Genomic DNA, 19,024 nt, shown 5'->3' on the forward strand with positions numbered 1-19,024 from the left:
TAGCTTCTTCTGCATTAGGTTTCTCATCTTCAGTACTTCGTTCTCCGCTATTTATTTGGTTATAAAATCTCCTCTAGTCTGTCTCAAATAATCTATTCTGTTGACACTGGTTTATTAATTTCTGATATCTGGAGAGCTTACCCGCTACTGCTATGCTGTTTCAAATCTTCCATTACTGACCCAAAGCCTTTCTCCTTGACTAAGTATCTTTTCTCGAGGGAAGATTTGCATCTTGTGTTTCCTAACTTGTTTGTTTTCCAGGCTTCTATTCTACTCAGATCTTGTTTTAAAGTCTTCAGTTTATCTTTTAGCCTTCTTTTCCACATTTGGTCTTTTTAAGAGATATCTGTGAGATATCTACTCTTCTGATGACTACTACTCCTCCTGCATAGATCAATAAGTTAGTGTTTCCTTTATTTTTAGTATCTATCCTACTGATAACAGAATCTACTTTCCTACCCATTTCTAGCAGTTTCTTTCTGTTGGTGCCTTTTAATGCTGACAATCTTTTTCTTACTTCTATGTACATTGATACACACGCATATACATATGTGTGTGTTTGTGTGCATTTGTGTGTATGTTTGTTTGTGTGTGTGTGTGTGTGTGTGTGTGTGTGTGTGTGTGTGTGTGTGTGTGTGTGTCGTGTCTGTTGAGTTTGTGTGTCTCTGTGTCTGTCTGTTTGTGTGAAAGCGCATGGCTTACTGGTTAGTGTGATGCAATTCCCAATTGCTAGATATTGGTTTCGATTCCCAGACTGGGCATTGTGTTGTGTTGTTGAGCAAAACGCTTCATTTCCCGTAACGCTGCAATCATTTCGTCATTTCACGTGTGGCACGTCATGCACCTGTTCAGATGATGTCGATTTGATGGAAGTGGTGAGCTTATGCGAATACAAACATTTGATTACTATAAACAAATCGACTATGTTGTTGTTCAACAAGAAATTCCAGGAGAGTCTATAGAATATATATATACATACATACATACATACATACATACATACATACATACATACAAACATATAAACAGATATATGCATACATCTATATATGTATGCTGTCCTTTGAGTGCAGGATCTATCAACAGTACACACATGCACACATTATTTACTTCACTCCAGTTTTATCATCAATTAATTAGATAATTAGTCGATTAATTAATTGATTAATTTAATAATTATGTAATAAATTGGCAATGAGACTGAAATAAATGGAATCAATGAGTGGTCGTGGCTGCTAGCAGCAAGGCTCTCCGAAGGTTCAATATATGACTGAACTCACCATATGACAACGAGAATCTTACAATTACACACACACACACACACACACACACACACACACACACACATATATATATATATATATATATATATATATATATATATATATATGAATGCACATGTATATGTCTTTGTATGTTTGTGTGGCTGTGTATATGTTTGAGCGTGAGCGTGTGTCACAAGTCCATTATATTGTAATTATTTGATAATACCTAGACCAATATTTCTAATGCTACTAATTTTCTGATGTACGTTAGCTAATAACCAAATAAGACTCCGTCTAGAATAAAAGAGTGCATTGAATATAGGATCCTAAAATGAAACTTTGCGTAAAATGAAGCAACAACAGAAACACATCCCTGCTTACTGCTCCCACCTGATAATTTAATTATGATGAGCCGTTGATTTGCACTACCATCTGATATATGTTGACTGGAATAACATAACAGAGATTGCCTCTCTTATCAGCTCGCAGCGCTACCATTCAGTTTCTGTGACTGACGAGGAGATAACCACTCCGAAATGCTTGCCTCTTATAATCTGGATATGTGGAGCTGCGAGCTTATTTAAGTGTGTTTACACCATTTGTGTATAGCGAAAAATTTTCTCCATGACAAAGCACAATGAATTGTTTGTTTACAAGTCCAAACGTGCCACTAGCATATTCGAACTGGTAATAACATTGCACAACAGAAAGAATGTAACTAGAACGAATCCCATGCTATAAAATATATGAACTCCACGAAACCAGTTCGACTACAAATAGGGTTGTAATCAGTATATTGAAGATGCAAAGAAAGTTCATAAATTTTTTATGACGTCAACAAATTACAATTCTCGCTGTAAGGATACGGTTTCTAAGATCGATAGAAAAATTCGGAATGTTGCTTTGGTTCAGTGGTTAAATAACTGTCATGCTCACAGGAGATGTTGGTTCAAGTCACATGAGCAGCTTTCGACTTTTTCGGTCCAAAAGGATTTTTCAACTCTTTATTTATATGCTATTTATATGTTTATGTGTACTTCGAGATACACTGTCCTAAAGAAGAATGTGTGTGTGTGAGAGCGTATGTGTAAACATCACAAATCTAAAAGAGTCTGCGGATTGAATTTCGTCCACAGTACACAACAAGTAGACTGTCAATATAATTTTCCTATACAATAAGAGTGGGATTAGAGTCTCTGAATTGATACCCTTACCATGTAAGGCAACGTTGTTCCCCAATAAGGATAATGGGAAGTTCCTAAATCCCCACGGACGGTCCAGACTTTATGCACAAAAACATAGTGTAGTTACATGTTTCCAGTGTAACTGCCTTCGATTGCTCGTACATTCAATACTAGGTCCTTAACCACTACTATCAGGAAGGAAGAATTTCATACGATGCCCGTGTATATTTTATCGACGTATTTTGTGTACAAGAACATTGAAACTTGCATGTTGAGCCACTTATACAGATGACAATAAAGAAATTTATTCCATTAATATGGAAGAATAAACAGAATGCTGTCACTAGAGAAGTAAGTGCCCTACTTTATCCCCAAACCCTAATGTAATATATTAGTATTTAGAAGTAGGTGCACTACTTTATCCCAAAGCTCTTTATGTAATATATGAGTATTTTGCAATGTACTGAATGTTCCATAGACTTACTCCAATTGGAAACCAAGCGAATCGTTTTCTACTGCTTCAGCCCCCACAAAAAACATCTAAAAGAAGAGGTTCAGCAAGTCTATCTGTAATATTTGTATAATCAGTGCAATCCAAGCAAGCCACTTCCTCTTAATTAGTCGGAATTTTAATACCCAGTTAGAGAAACAGTAAGCACATGAAGAATACCATAGAACAACACAGCAGCCGTATTACTACTTATATGCTGTCCTTGTGACAGCTTTTTTCAACTGGATTACATTCTAGCAAGAAATAAGATAAATACCCTCAGAAAGTTATGTAAGTATAACTCGTTTCACTCTGCTAAATTTGAGCACATAATTGTTTCATTTAATTGTTAGACATGTTACAAGATCAAAGTGCCAGCCAGAAATACTATGAAGGAAATCGGTAGGGGAAAGAAGCTGGAGTTTTTTTATCCAAGGAGTTCACCGCTGCACCAAACAACTGGTTTATCACGCATTGTGACAGACTTGAGTACAAAAGTAGTGGTGCTGCATATGACATCCTTGTTAATGCCAACAAAGATATATCACATAAGAAGAAACTAATCTTTCAATGAGATGGTAACAAGGGCCAGAGGGGATTTGCAGGGAGTAGCGCAGCAGCATCAACCGAGTTCTATTAGGAATAAGGAAAGCCAATTTGAATCGCATTTTATTAAGCGCATGAGATACTAGAACACATCAAGTCCGAAAGTTGAGGACTCGAAAGTGTCTAAGATCAATAAAGAAATATGAGGCTGCTCTGAGGCAACTGATCATCAACATGGCTTCTCTAGTGATCCACTTTGTAAGCAAAGAATACTGACCAGCAACTTAGATGTTTTGCTTCATTACAACGGATTGCTTCTGGAAAACAGAGCTACACTGAATTAAACTTCATAATTCATACGACTACCCACGCTAGTCCTTCACGTTATCATACAAACTAAGAAGCAATTTCTTCACTGTTTCATTTCATATTCATATAAACGAGAGGAATATGTGAAAAATATTTTCAATTTTACTCTTTTCAAATGTTTTTTTTTTCTAACTTTTGAAAAAATAAATTGAAAATGTGAGAGATAATGATATAGTTAATAAGTAAATTAATGTAAAATAAATTAAATATGTCATGATTTGCCTATTTTCCATATTTATTTCTCAAAATTTGAAAATACATATCCTTTACACTTTTATTTACACTTTACACTTTTTTTTACCACCCTTCGCTTTGTCTCCATTTCTCTCTCTCCTTTTTTCTTTCTCTCTCTTTCTTTCTATCTCCCTTTTTCTCTTTCTCTTTCTCTCTCATGATCCGTCCATCTGGCGTACGCGTCAAAAACAATTAGTTGATATGATAATTTCGGTATGACTTTGAAATTTTCTTATACCATCACAGGACATTTACGTAACTGAATATTGGTTTTATATATATATATATATATATATATATATATATATATATAGAGAGAGAGAGAGAGAGAGAGAGCGTGACAAACAAAGAGACAGATAGATAGATATTGTAGCTATTATTATTTCTTATATTATGATGATTATTATGAAATGATATAGAAGATCGTGCATCTTATTCAGTTACTGGATTTAAATATTGTTTACTGCAAGTAATTAACTATAAAACTCAATATTTAATACATTTGGGTTTTCCATGGATACGCATTTGTATGTATATTTATATGTATATGCACGCATACATATACATGTATATATATGTGTGTGTGTGTGTATGTGCATGTGTGTGCACGTGGTAATGTATATATGTATGTATAGTTTTATGTATCTTTTGCATCTAGAGATTAAAAAATATTCTGTATATGTATATTTATATAATAATCACATATACAGTTCAGTAACTATGAGGAGAGGATGCGTTTTAGATGACGCATTCTGACTGACGTTTTGATTTAGTAAATGTAAAACGTATTTTTAAGCTAATTATTGTCTCGAGGGCTTGATATTGTTTATAAATCAAGATGGCCGTGCCTAATTAATTAATATATACACTGCATGTCAAATTATTAGGCAGCTCAGTTTTTTCGCAAGAACAGAAAATATCTGGATTTGATATTTGTTCGCAAGAACAAATATCGAATCCAGATATTTTCCTACTGCATGGTGATAACACCCATCTGCATGTACTGTACCAAAATAAATTTGATCCACCGATACGTAAAGAAACAACGGCCATTTTTGTTAATAGGCATCATTTTTACTGTCCTAAATTATAAGGCAGGTCTAATAAAAATGCTAATTATGCAAAAACAAACATTTATTTAATGCGACACTTAATTTGTAACAGCAAATATAATCATAACGGACTTTATAATGAACATAATAATATTGTTGAATGGAAACGATACAAGAAATATGGCGTCATAAAGTTCTTAATGATGGATGGATGTATGATTCTCCACATGAGAGAACGTCCCTGACGCGTTTATTTGTCAAGGTAGCTATTTAATCTCATATCAGCAGCATCCACAATAGGTTTCTAGAATGCATCTTTCGTTGAAAACTGCCGTCCATCTTGATATAACTTCCTCTTCAGAACACTCCATAGATTTTAAATCGAGTTTAAGTCGTGTGAACACGTTGGCCTCTTCATCAAACAGTGTCCAGAGAAGCCTAATTGTTGTAGGTATTCCGGAGATTTCTTAGCTGCCTGGGATGGCGCATTATCTTGCATGAATACCAGCGTTCTCTTTAATGAAACTTTCTGCTTTTTCAACCATGGCTTAAAATTGTCCTCCAATAAGGCAACATAGGCATTAGGTGTTATCTTAATTCCGTCTGGCACTTTCCAAGAACCAGCCCAAATCATCACTCCGCCTCCTCATTGTTGGTGTCTCAAACGATGAGGACGATTTCCGCTAATTGCAACCCATCCTTTACTCCACCCATCTGGTCTGTCTAGGGTAGCACGGCATTCATCAGTAAAGAGACTTTTGAAAAATCTATCTTCATGCAGTCTTCTGCCCATTTGACTCTATTTTGTTTATGAACACCCTTCAGAGGAGACTTTGTAACAGGTTTTGCGTTCTTGGCTACCTGCTTCAGGAGGCGACACTTGGTAGATTTCGAAATGTCTACCCTACCACACTTCTCGACTAATCAGACACGTGTTCTTCGCAACTTCTTTCATTATACGTGACAGGGTACACATGGAAACAACCCTCGATTTACCCTTGTCAGCCCTTGAACGGACAGCAGAAGATTCCACAAATTTCTTCACAGATTGATGATCTTTTCCCAGGATCTTTGATATTTCCAATGTCGTTTTTGTTTTTCCAAGTTCTGAGACGATGGTGGACTTCTCATTTGATGTTAAATTACGTTTTTGACCCATAATAACACATTTATTGGGCGTTTGCTTAATAATTTAGGACGGTAAAATTGTTGCTGTTTCATGAAAATGGCCACCGTTTGTTTACATCTGCACGAATACGCTTTATTTTACTACAGTATACGCAGGCATATGTTGCCATCATTCAGTGAAAACATATTTCGATTCGAACGAATAAATACTCTATTATTTCGATAAAAACAGAGCTGCCTAATAATTTGACATGCAGTGTATATTGCTTGTTAGACCAGCGCTTGCGATCGTGGGTAAAGTATAAAAAGGTGCATGATTCTTATTTTATCTGTTACTTGTTTCAGTCATTTAACTGCGGTCATGCTAGGGCACCGACTTGTAGAGTTTTGGTCCAAGAAATCGACCCCGATATTTATATTTCAAAGCCTGATGGTTTTTATCGGTCTCTTTTAGCCTGACCGCTAATTTACGGAAACGTAAACAAACTAACGTCGTTTGGTGATGAGGAAGACAAAGTCTCTCTCTCTCTCACACACACACACGCTCATACACATATATATGTACGTATGTATGTTTGTTTATATGTATGTATGTATGTATTTATGTATGTATGTATATAACGGGTTTCTTTCAGTTTCTGTCTGCCAAGTCCACTCACAAGTCTTTGGTCGACCGGGTGCTATGGTAGAAGACACTTACCCAAGCTACCACGCAGTAGGACTGAACCTGCAATCATGTGACTGGGAAGCAGCTTCTTACCACAAAGCCACGCCTGCTCTTATAAACTTTAGATAAATAGAACTTAAAATGAATTCATTAATAGGTAATAATTTTTCTAACTGCCATCAACGAATGTTATTTTCGGATTACTTGCGAGTTTATTTCTGATTTTTTGTAGGTATATTACGGGAAGATTTTATTAATGAAAAATGTACACAACACTTTCCTTTGAATTACGCTATTTTCTATCTAATATATGCTCTGTTTCCCTTGAGCAATCCTTTCTCTGTGGAAACACTATGGCAACATCTTGCTTTTCCTGGGGTTGAATTTGTTTTTTTTCATATTTAACATACACTGTGTGATATGGCAACTCTTTCGTGAGAGTTATAACTATTTTCACTGAAGTAGAATCTTCGTTTTCTAAGTAAACGCCCATTATGCATCGGTAGCAACATTTCTCTGGAAATTTTCCATCCAATTCAATTTACCTAGATATATCTTCACATTTTAAGTGTGGCATTTATTCCTCTTTCTATTTAACAATCTGACCTGAAAAGGCAGTATGTTCTGTAAGTATTGAAATTTGGTTTCTTCCGGGCATTCTTTCCTTTAAGCCTGAAGTGAAATCATGTGTTAAGAATACCAAACAGCGAACATTAAAACATATAACAATTATGTACATATGAGACAAAGCACGATGTTGTGCATTATAGTAAATCCGGTGCTTCATAAAAAGAATGATTCAAGAGTCCCTTTATTATATATATATATATATATATATATATATATATATATATATATATATATATATATACGTTAGTAAATGGTGGGGTTGTGTTAACCTCACGTGGAGGAATAATAGGAAAATAAAAATAATATATAAAAAAATAAATATACCAATACATTATATTGTCTTTGCGCTTTTAAAGTTCAATGGTAATCCATGTAGATAATTGTTAGAAAGATTAGGATGCATGCAATTAAGAGTTGTGTTGTGTTTAAAAAAAGAGGCTGCGAAAACGAATGTATATATATATATATATATATATATATATATATATATATATTCGTATATATATATATATATATATATATATATATATATATATATATATATATATATATATATATATATATATATATATATATATATATATTTATATATATATATACATTCATACATACATATATATATATGTATGTGTGTATGTATGCATGTATGTATGTGTATGAATATATTTTGATATTCAATCAAAAGGTAATGGGTTCGATTCCTAGACCTACCAACATGAAATGCAAGGCACTTTATTTCACTTTATTCTAGTTTTTAGTGGTCTACAATGAATACCAGCTGAATGCTGGTGTAACTCTGCACTCCTCTGCTTGTCACGTTGTGGCTGATCCCTAATTTGACGACAAGAAATTCGAAATAGTGTGTGTATCTGCTTGCAGCGACTATGTTGGCATCTAAAGTCATAAACGAAAGTATGGTACAAGCTGTATTACATGCTACAAACTTATCCTGGATTCCAAGTTACGGCTGTAGCACGTACATATACATATATTCTTTTATTTTTTTATTCGTTTTAGTAATTTGACTGCGGCCATGCTTTAGCTCCTCTTTTAGTCGAACAAATCGACTCCAGGACTTATTTTTTGTAAGCCTAGTCCTTATTCTATCGGTCTCTTTTGCCAAACCGCTAAGGTACGGTGACATAAACACACCAGCATCGGTTGTTAAGCGATGTTGGGGGGGGGGGGGGACAAACGCAGACACACAAACATACATACATATATATATATATATATATATATATATATATATATATATATATACGACGGGCTTTCACTATTTCCGTCTACGAAATACACTCACAAGGTTTTGGTCGGCCTGTGGCTGTAGTAGAAGACACTTGCCCAAGGTGCCATGCAGTGGGACTGAAACCGGAACAATGTTGTTGGTAAGAAAGCTACTTACCACACAGCCACTCGTGCGCCTATATGTATATATATATATATATATATATATATATATATATATATATATATATATATATATATATATATATATATATATATATATATATATATATATGCATATATATATATATATATATATATATATATATATATATATATATATATATATACATTTACATATATATATGTATATATACATTTATATATATATATGTATATATACATTTATATATATATATATATATATATACATACATACATACATACATATACATTTTTATACGATATCTATATCTGCCAAGCTAACATGGCAGTCCAGAAAATAGGACGAATGTTGTCATTGATTAGCTCCAAGAGTACATCGCCTCTAGCTAGCTATGTGACACACAAACCTTTGTCAATTACAACCTTCGAACAGGGGAGCTAATCAACGTCAGCATTCACCGTATTTCCTGGAGTGCCAAGTTAGCTTCGCGATAACGATATATATATATATATATATATAGGAGAATATACGAAAAAACAACAACAGACGAGGACAGGTGGTGTAAATAACAAAAGGATGTATTAATATGACGCTCGGGAATACGGAAAGTCTTTGACGTTTCGAGCTACGCTCTTCAACAGAAAGAATACGGAGACAAGGAGAAAAACACGGAGAAAAAAAATTGTGTGTGTGTATATATGTGTATATATATATATATATATATATATATATATATGTATATATATTATTTATACGACATGTATACATACATATACTTTATTTAAACGACATATATATATATAACTATTATATATGTGTATGTATATATATATATATATACATTATCTATACGATATATATGTATATATACACTATTTATACGATTTATATATACATATATATACATGTATATATATATATGTGTGTGTGTGTGTGTTTGTGTGTGTGTGTGTGTGTTTTTGTGTGTATATACATGCATATATACATATTATTTATACGATATATATATACGCACACACACACACACACACACACACACACATATATATGTACGAGGTGGGGCTGAAAGTTCTTGGCTTTGGGTAAAAAAAAACAAGAGGATCAGTTAATTATGAACATACCCCTTTCAGATTCACACACTTACTTCAGCGGTCCTTGAATATTTTTAAGCTCTGTAAATATTTCTAAGCTCTGTAAAAGAACTCGAAAGTTTGAGCCTCCAACCAAGAGGAAAGATAGGAGAATTTTTATTAATCACTGCCTTTGTTCTATTGTTTCGACATGATGAGTCGAAACAATTGTTTCGCAATATATCTTCTCGTTTCGTGTAAAGAAAAGTAGAAAATTAAAGGATATAACTTCATTAATACAGAAGATCAATAATAAAATAACAAATGCAAAAAATAACGAACACGCAATTCAGCGAAAGAAATATTGAAAATAACCGTTAACGGATATGGATGTATTGAAAATAACCGTTAACCGGATATGAATGTAAGTTATATGATGCATGTACACTGGCTCATATATATATATATATATATATATATATATATATGGTAAAAGAGACCAGTCGGATAAGTACCAAGCTTTGAAAAAATGTAAGTATTGAGGGTCGATTCATTCTACCAATATTTACTTGAGGCGTCGGTGTCCCAGCATGGCGTCGGTGTCTCTGCATGGCGTCGGTGTCCCACCATGGCAGTTGATCTTTTTGCAGGCGCCTGCAAGCGCGCTGTGGACAGGTTTAACTTACCTGTCGTCTCAACATCTCCCCAGCCTAACACTCGAGCCTTCTATCTCTCCGACGCCGCATCATTATAAAACCGGCCGACAAGTGTGGTGCCGTGGTCGTATGGCGTGCGGACCTCTACAAGGCCGAAGCTCTCCGTCAACTTCAAGACACCTCATTCTACTGCCCTCTGCCCCCTGACCCCACGCCCAGCTACCAACAGACTGTGTTCTCCACTATCCATGACCTCATCTCCTCCTCCCGTCCCCCCCCCCACTGCCTCCAACCTCACTGTCTGCAGCCCCGCACCCCTACCATTTCCTTCCTCCCCCAAATCCACAAACCTAACAACCCTAGCTGCCTCATCGTCTCCGCCTGTAACTGCCCCACCGAGTTTATCTCCAAATACCTGGACGGTGTCCTTGCCCCACCTAGTGGCTTCTCTCCCTTCTCACATCCATGACACCAACCAGGCACTTCGTTTGTTCAATTCTTTCTCCTTCCCTCCTGGCCCCTCTAAACTTCTCTTCACTCTCGTCATCCGAGCCTTTACACGGTGATCCCACACGACGAGGGGTTGCATGCACTCAAACATTTCCTTGACCTCGGACCCAACCCCCAACTCGACACCTCCACACTCGTTCGTCTGGCCGAACTTATCCTCTCACTCAACAGCTTCTCGTTCGCGGGCGATTTCTGGTCCCATTCCCGAACTATATGGCCGTTATATTGACGACTGTATCGGTGCAATCTCACTTTCCCGTGAACATTTAGACTCCTTCCTCTCTTTTGTCAAATCTTTCCATCCTGCTCTCCACTTCTCCTGCACTATCTCTGACACCTCTGTCTCCTTTCTAGACATTTCGGTCAGCATTCATCACCCCACTCTTACCACCTCCATCCACTACAAACACACAGACTCACACTCATACCTCAACTTTTCCTCCTCCCACTCTAAACACACCAAGCTTTCCATTCCCTATTCCTAATTTCTCCGTCTACGCAGACACTGTAGTGACGACCATGATTTTGAGACTCAGTCTCAACTTATTGCTCGCCACTTCATCCTACGTGGATATCCCCTCACCACTAAGCACACCGCCCTTGCCAGAGCATGTTCCATGGACCATGCATCTGCTCTCTTGCCCCCGAACCACATGGGTTCAACTCTCCTCCCCTTTTCATCTAACCTCCTTCCCTTGCTTCTCTCCCTCTCACACTTACCTCCTCCCACCCACCTCTCTTCTCTTGCTCCGACTTCTACTTCTCTTCACCCCTACTCTCTTTTTCTCTTCTCTCATACCCACCTTCCCTTCCCCCTTCATAAGCCCACTCCACCCCTACACATTCCTACCCCACCTTCCCTATCCTTCCCATCCCACCCCATCCCACCCCATCCCATCCCTTACACCCTCTCCCACATCCCCCACCTCTACCCCACCTCTAGCCCACCTCTACCCCACCCTCTGTCTACCCACATACCTCACCTCTACCCCCACCCTCAGCCTAACCCACGCTTCATCCGTGCTTTCGCCGCTCTCGCCTCCCCCACCTCTCAACACCATCACACCACACCACACTACACCATACCACACAACACATCACATCACAACACACCACCACGCACACACCAGCACTGACCAATTCCCATCCCCACATATTCACACCTACACATACACACACACTCTTCAAGATCACCAGCCCTCTTTCACACGCACATGATACTCTTACACACACGCGCACCTTCGTTTTGGGATCACTACTACATTGTTATCTCCCCTTCTTCTTAGCTCTCCTGTGTGACCGTTCTGTCCGGCATTCGCCATGATAGATTGCTAACCACTACACACATTTTTTTTCTCTCCTTGTTTCTTTCTGTGTTCCTCTCTGTGGAATAGCGTAGGCTCGAAACGTTAAAGACTTTTTCAATTCCCGAGCGTTTTCTACACCACCTGTCTTCGTCTTTTGTGTGTTTTTTTTATTCTCCCTATATATATATATATAACATAGTGTACTGCGCTGCTCCTGTTTTAACATAATTACCTAAAGTTAACCGGTCCATCAAACTAGTTACGTATATTGACGATAGACACAATACAGTGTTTGTTGACAGCATAAACACTTCTAATCTTTTAGACGATTGTACGGTACGCTGTCTTCTTGTTCATTCACACTTCCATACGAAATACAATGTGTAATTCTTCACCGGTTGTCGCATTTGTGTTCTTCTGTCAAAGTGACGATGCCCACCTATTCAACCTTAAGGATGACGGATGACTTGGGCAGTGACTTTGATCAAAGGGAAGGAGCGTGGTGCACCGTTAACTTCATCTCTTGTCTCTGACCAACTTAAATCATTTGTTAGACCAGTTCAAGACGACTGGAGATAGAGAGGGATGCAGTGGATGATTAACATGGCTTCATTTTGTTCCCTGCACACCACAATGCGTTGTTATAGTCTCCTTCCTTTCCCTTGAATCATAAGGGCTCCTTACCCCGAGTCCATCGGATCCAGTCTTCAAATCCAGTCTTCATATGCTAATATGCTAATATACTAATTTCCTCATGGCTGAGACCCTGACAGGTGCTACTACTCTGTGTCAGAGTAAGCATGGGAACAATACTGGATAAGAAATGGTTCCACACTCCTTAAAACTCTGGGATTCCTAGACCAAGGCCCCACTAACGAATGCAATTTAAAGTTATACCCTGGTCTGGTATATAACAAGAGGAGATTGAACTATACATTGATACATCCTCACTGATTCTATTGATTGAGTTTGAGAGATAACGTACCAATCTAAAATTCAAATATGAATAGTTCTTATCACTTCTATGACATAAACTGCATCTAGAAAATACACCTAAACCACGAGGGTTAACGGTTACTTGGTGTGTTTTATAACTTATTTCAAGTTTTGGCTCTTATTTGCTTCCTTAAAGAATTTCTTTATTAACATCGTCCAGCTGTCCTAGTTTTCCAAGTTAGCAAAGTTTAAAAAGCTCGCTATCATTTCTCCCCTCATTTTTTTATCCTAATCTGACCGGCTCTAGTTCATGCTCCATCCAGTGGGCTGCTCAAGATTTATTTTATGCTAGACTTTTACCTGTCATTTGATACGTAACTACACAAAATATACTTTTGCTATTAGGTGTACGATCAGATAATATGACATATATGCAACTATTATAATTTATCTTTTATCGAATCAAATATTTTGGTACTTATGCAAAATCATGAAATGAATACAAATATTTCGAAGAAAAATATTTATTCTCTTTAAATGAATTAAATTTACCAAAACAGTGATGTGTATATTCATTTTTAATACCCTCCGGCGGATTCAGACTTAAATATGGTAATCGCTACTGTATTTTGTCTACTGAGAACAATTTATTTCTCATTTGTGTAACTCCTCCCATAAATATTCTGTCATTTAATCCTCGCTTTCTCCACTGTCTCTATGCTTCTTTCTCTTTCACTATGTGCAACGCTCTTTTAAATTGCATGCCACCAAGCCTAGTATATTCACTCACCATGCATTTCTTATGTTAACTCTGTATCTCTCTTATTTTCTCTCTCTTTCTCTCTCTCTCTCTCTCTCCCTCTCTTTTTCTCCCTCTTTCTATACGATGTAAAGTGTAACTGGAAATATCAATCAACCAACAGGTCAACCAACCGTTTACATCGACTATTATTGTATAGAGACTTAAATTAGTCAGAGGGGGGAAGAGCACGACCATTGGAAACAGTCCAAACAGGTGACGAAGTTGATGTGAGCTTGGTGGAAAAGTAGAGTTTTGTTTGTAGTGCTTTCAATAATTTCATAACCTAAGGCATCGACTTGACAGAATCATTAGCACGCCGGGCAAAATGCTTAGTGGCATTTCATTCGTCTTTATGTTCTAAGTTCGAGGTCACTTCGCATTTCATCCTTTCACGATCAAGTAAGCACTGGGATTGATGTAATCGATTTATCCACTACTCTGAAATTGCTGGCGTTGTGCTAAAATTTGAAACCAATAATTTCTTAGCTAGTCACAATCTCACAAATGTGAGCAGTAACGATTAAATCAGTGCCTGTACTTATGGAGATATAGCTGCTATTTTTCACAGTTTGAGCGTATAGCCACTGTCACAGACTTATGAACTGGCTAGGAATAAGGCTGTTTCCAGGACATAGGGACATGGCAGCTTTTTTTCCCTTTAATAGCCGGTTAAACCCCACTATAAATGCAAGGGATTGGAGGTAGTTTATACCATTTAGAGGATTACACACGCATTTTGACCATTGTTTGTAATTTCTGACATAGATATTATTATGATTTCTAAATGTTTATGATTTTTGTAGTTTATTTACAAGTCATAAATTATTGTCTTGTTTTCATGATAGTAACTTTGATACATTCGAAGGTACTTACTCACAAGCATATACACACAGTAATACATATATATTATTGTGTATGTATTAGTGTGTGTGTATATATATATATATATATATATATATATTATATATATATATATATATATATATATATATATATATATATATATATATATACATGTGTATGTATGCATGTATATATACACATACATACATACATAAATATATGCATACATACATATATACATATATATGTATATATTTGTGTGTGTAAGTATAAATACATGTGTATAATAAAACGTGTATTATTGTGTGTGTGTGTGTGTGTGTGTGTGTGTGTGTGTGTGTGTGTGTGTGTGTGTGTGTGTGTGTGTGTGTGTGTGTGTGTGTGTGTGTGTGTGTGTGTGTGTGTGTGTGTGTGGGTACATTTTTATATTTGTTAAATTGGAGAAATTAACACTTTGATTCTTTTATAATTTCAATCATGTTTGGAATAACAATTTTAATTTATTTCTTTAAAAAATATTTCTGTTTCAATTTTAATTTCAGAGATGTTTCCAGCTGCTCTAGACATTTTATCGCTCGGAAAATTTGAAGGATTACGCAAGCAACATTGGAAGTTTTTTTGTGGTTGTTTTCATAAATAAATGATTGGTTTATGCACAATTTATAATATAGTATAACGCGCGTGGTGCCAGCCATTGGCGGCTGTAAATTGATTTTATTTTAAACATTTAAATTATAATATAAAATCAATCATATCAAATGCTGTAGTTTTAAAATCAGAATTTTATTTTTCATCTACTGTTAACCTCAGAAATAAAATAAAAATAAAAATGAACTCTTGAAGACAGAGCGAAGAACAAACACCCACAAAACACAAATAATAATAATAATAATAATAATAATAATAATAATAATAATAATAATAATAATAATAATATTAATAATAATAGATATACGTACATATATACGAACGCACGCACGCGCGCACACACATATACAAACAAAAAGAGGATAATTTTCGTATCCCAGGTCTTTAGCAATGAATCTCACCGAGCATGGAATATTGGACGACAATGATGCTGAGTTTATCGACAGGGACCTAGGCAGTAATATTGTCTATAACAAAACTAGTAACTACACAGTGAAACGCATGCATCATGCTAGTTTCCAAAAAGAAATCCTTATCCCTCCATATATAGCTATTTTTCTTCTAGCTGTTGTCGGGAATTTACTTGTTATATTGACTCTTGTGCAAAACAAACGCATGCGTACTGTCACCAATGTTTTTCTATTGAACTTGTCAATCAGTGATCTACTTTTGGCAGTCTTTTGTATGCCATTTACGCTGATACCAGTATTATTGCGGAACTTTATCTTTGGAGCTACAATGTGTGTACTTATACGCTACCTGCAAGGTAAGGAAACAATCTTGTCACTTTGTGTGTGTGAGCATGAGTGTGTGCGTGCGTGTGTATGTGTGTGTGTGAGCCGTTTTATAATTTCTAATGCATTACCGTTATTTAGCCCAAGTCAGACTATCAAGCAAGCCTATAATCAGAGGCTTCATGTTGTTACCATGCGTCCTTCTCTTTTTTTTTTCTTTTTTTTTTTGTTTTGCAGTTCTGAAATAATATATCTAGGAATATACCATCCTTTATATCCTTCATATTTTTCCCAAGACCATGATGTCTAACTTGAAGAAAATTTGGTGATTATTTTTAGCTCCTTCATTGTTTCTTGTTGTCTATGTGATTACTGTTTCGTTCCATATCATTTTGATCCTTATGGTATGTTACCAGTTAGCTACAACGGTCTAAGCTGGTCTGTGTTCTTATGTTCTCTGTAAACATTTGTTTCATTTGACGATATTTATTGCTCATTTCATTTCATTTTCAGTTTTGTATTCCATTTCATTTTCGTGTCTATTTCTTATATATATACTGATTTAATATCTGAGAATGGATTTTCAACTTCATCAAACGAGGCTTGTAGTTGTAAGTGTTACGTTGTGAAGTGATTAAATTGAACATGAAGCTAACGGCATTTCATGGGGTTCATAGAAGTAAGAAAACTATCATATTTCTGCCTCATTTTACCAATTTTCTATTTCAATATTGAATATTATAGTTTCAAATTCATTTTATAACAGAAATGTTGTATTTACCTATTTTCCTTTCATCGATTCTTGAATTTGTCACTGTTTTCGATATCATTCATGCGATCTTCTTCGTTTATTGGTTAGCCCTAGGTCATCAAGCAGTCCGAAGACCAAAGGTAATCCTGTCGAAACTGCCCCATCACCCAAGGGGCGTATAGGACTAAATTATTTGAAGTGTCCTTCCCATATGACGACAGAGTGTAGTTATTATTCGGTTGGGTGACCAAAGTTTCGCAACAAATAGAATTATGATCTTTCTTTAAATGTTTCTTCATTTTATTTAAAAAATAAAAAGCATTTATTAAAAACAATTTGTATATTATACGTAAAGCAGATATTTTGTCGAAAGCCTGCTAAACTGGGATATAACAGGTACTTTCTTGAGAAAATATTTAGTTTAGCAGGATTTCAAAGATACAGCTTCTATCACAATGATATATAGATTTCTATTTTGAACTGAGTAGTCCAATGACCAAATATAATCCAATCGAAATCATCCCGCCACCCTAGGGGCGTATAGAACTGGATTATTTAAAACGGCCTTTCCATATGACGACAAAGTGTAGTTACTATTCGATAGAGCGACCCAGTTTTGCAACAAATATATATACGGTCTTTCTTTAGCTGTTTCTCCATTTTGTTTAATATAAAAAGCATTTATTAAAAGCAGTTTGTATATTATATTCAAAGTAGATATTTTGTCGAAAGCCTGCTAAACTACGGTATAACAGATGCTTTCTCGAGATCGAGAAAGCATTATTTCAAAAATATAGCTTCTTTAAATACGATATACAGGATTCTAATTTGAACTAATGCTGGTTCCGTTGCTGATAACAAACATTTATTTATGTAAGAGGAGGAAGTTATCTGAAGTTTAACAAGTAAACTCTAAACTTTAAAACGTGTATAATTATAAAGTTACCTTTGTGTATGTATAAGTAAGTATGCAGATGTCGAAGTATTATATAGGTAAGTATGCATATATAAAAGTGTGTGGTTTAAAGAAATTCTTAAGTTTCCACCATATTCTTTGGTATCTGTCATTTCTCACTCGTGCATCTATCTGTATGTGTGTCTGTGTGTGTGTGTGTGTGTGAGAGAGAGAGAGAGAGAGAGAGAGTGTGTGTGTGTGTGTGTGTACGTGTGTGTATGTGTGTGTGTGTGTGTGCAAATATGCGAGAATGAGAGAGAATCCTTCCAAAGATCATTGGAGCACTCACACGCTCGTGTGTGCACCTCCATGCTGTTTTGAGACAATCGTCTCTAAAAACCGCACACCACAACCATCGCTGCACGAGTGAAGACTCACGGTGATGGTGGCTGGGATATTTTCATTTCTCTATATAAACATTTTAATGATTGTTACAGTTTTTCTTTGTTTAAGGAGACAAAGAGGAGTAAAAATTTTAGACACAAAAACGATAAATTATATTTGTATGCATGTATGTAGGTAGGTATATGTATGTGTATGTGTCTGTGTATAGATAGATAGATAGATAGATAGATAGATAGATAGATAGATAGATAGATAATCTTTTATTCGTTTCAGTCATTTGACTGCTGCCTTGCTGGAGCACCGTCTTCAAGAATTTTTGGTCGAAGAAATCAACACTTGTGACTATTTAAGATTATTATTTTTACTTTATCATTCACGATTGCCGAACCATTATGTTTCTGGGACATAAACACACCGTACCAGCTGTAGAATTCGTAAGGAACAAAAACACAGACCCGCACCCACGCGCATGCATATACACACACATATTTATGTATGTACAACGGGTT

At 35.9% G+C, this 19,024-nt stretch overlaps 1 protein-coding gene across 1 annotated transcript in view; it reads left to right on the plus strand.

The window, feature by feature from the left end:
• The first annotated feature begins 15,815 nt into the window (after positions 1–15,815).
• LOC106877244 (cholecystokinin receptor type A) overlaps positions 15,816–19,024 on the plus strand; it is a 300,397-nt gene continuing 297,188 nt past the window's right edge. The window contains exon 1 of the mRNA XM_052970665.2: positions 15,816–16,496. Coding sequence (XP_052826625.1) covers positions 16,121–16,496 — 376 coding nt within the window. The 5' untranslated portion in view covers positions 15,816–16,120. The remainder of the gene's footprint in view (positions 16,497–19,024) is intronic.

This window comes from Octopus bimaculoides, chromosome 9 (genome assembly GCF_046866305.1).
Source record: "Octopus bimaculoides isolate indiv1 chromosome 9, ASM4686630v1, whole genome shotgun sequence".
In the NCBI taxonomy this organism is placed as follows: Eukaryota; Metazoa; Mollusca; class Cephalopoda; order Octopoda; family Octopodidae; genus Octopus; species Octopus bimaculoides.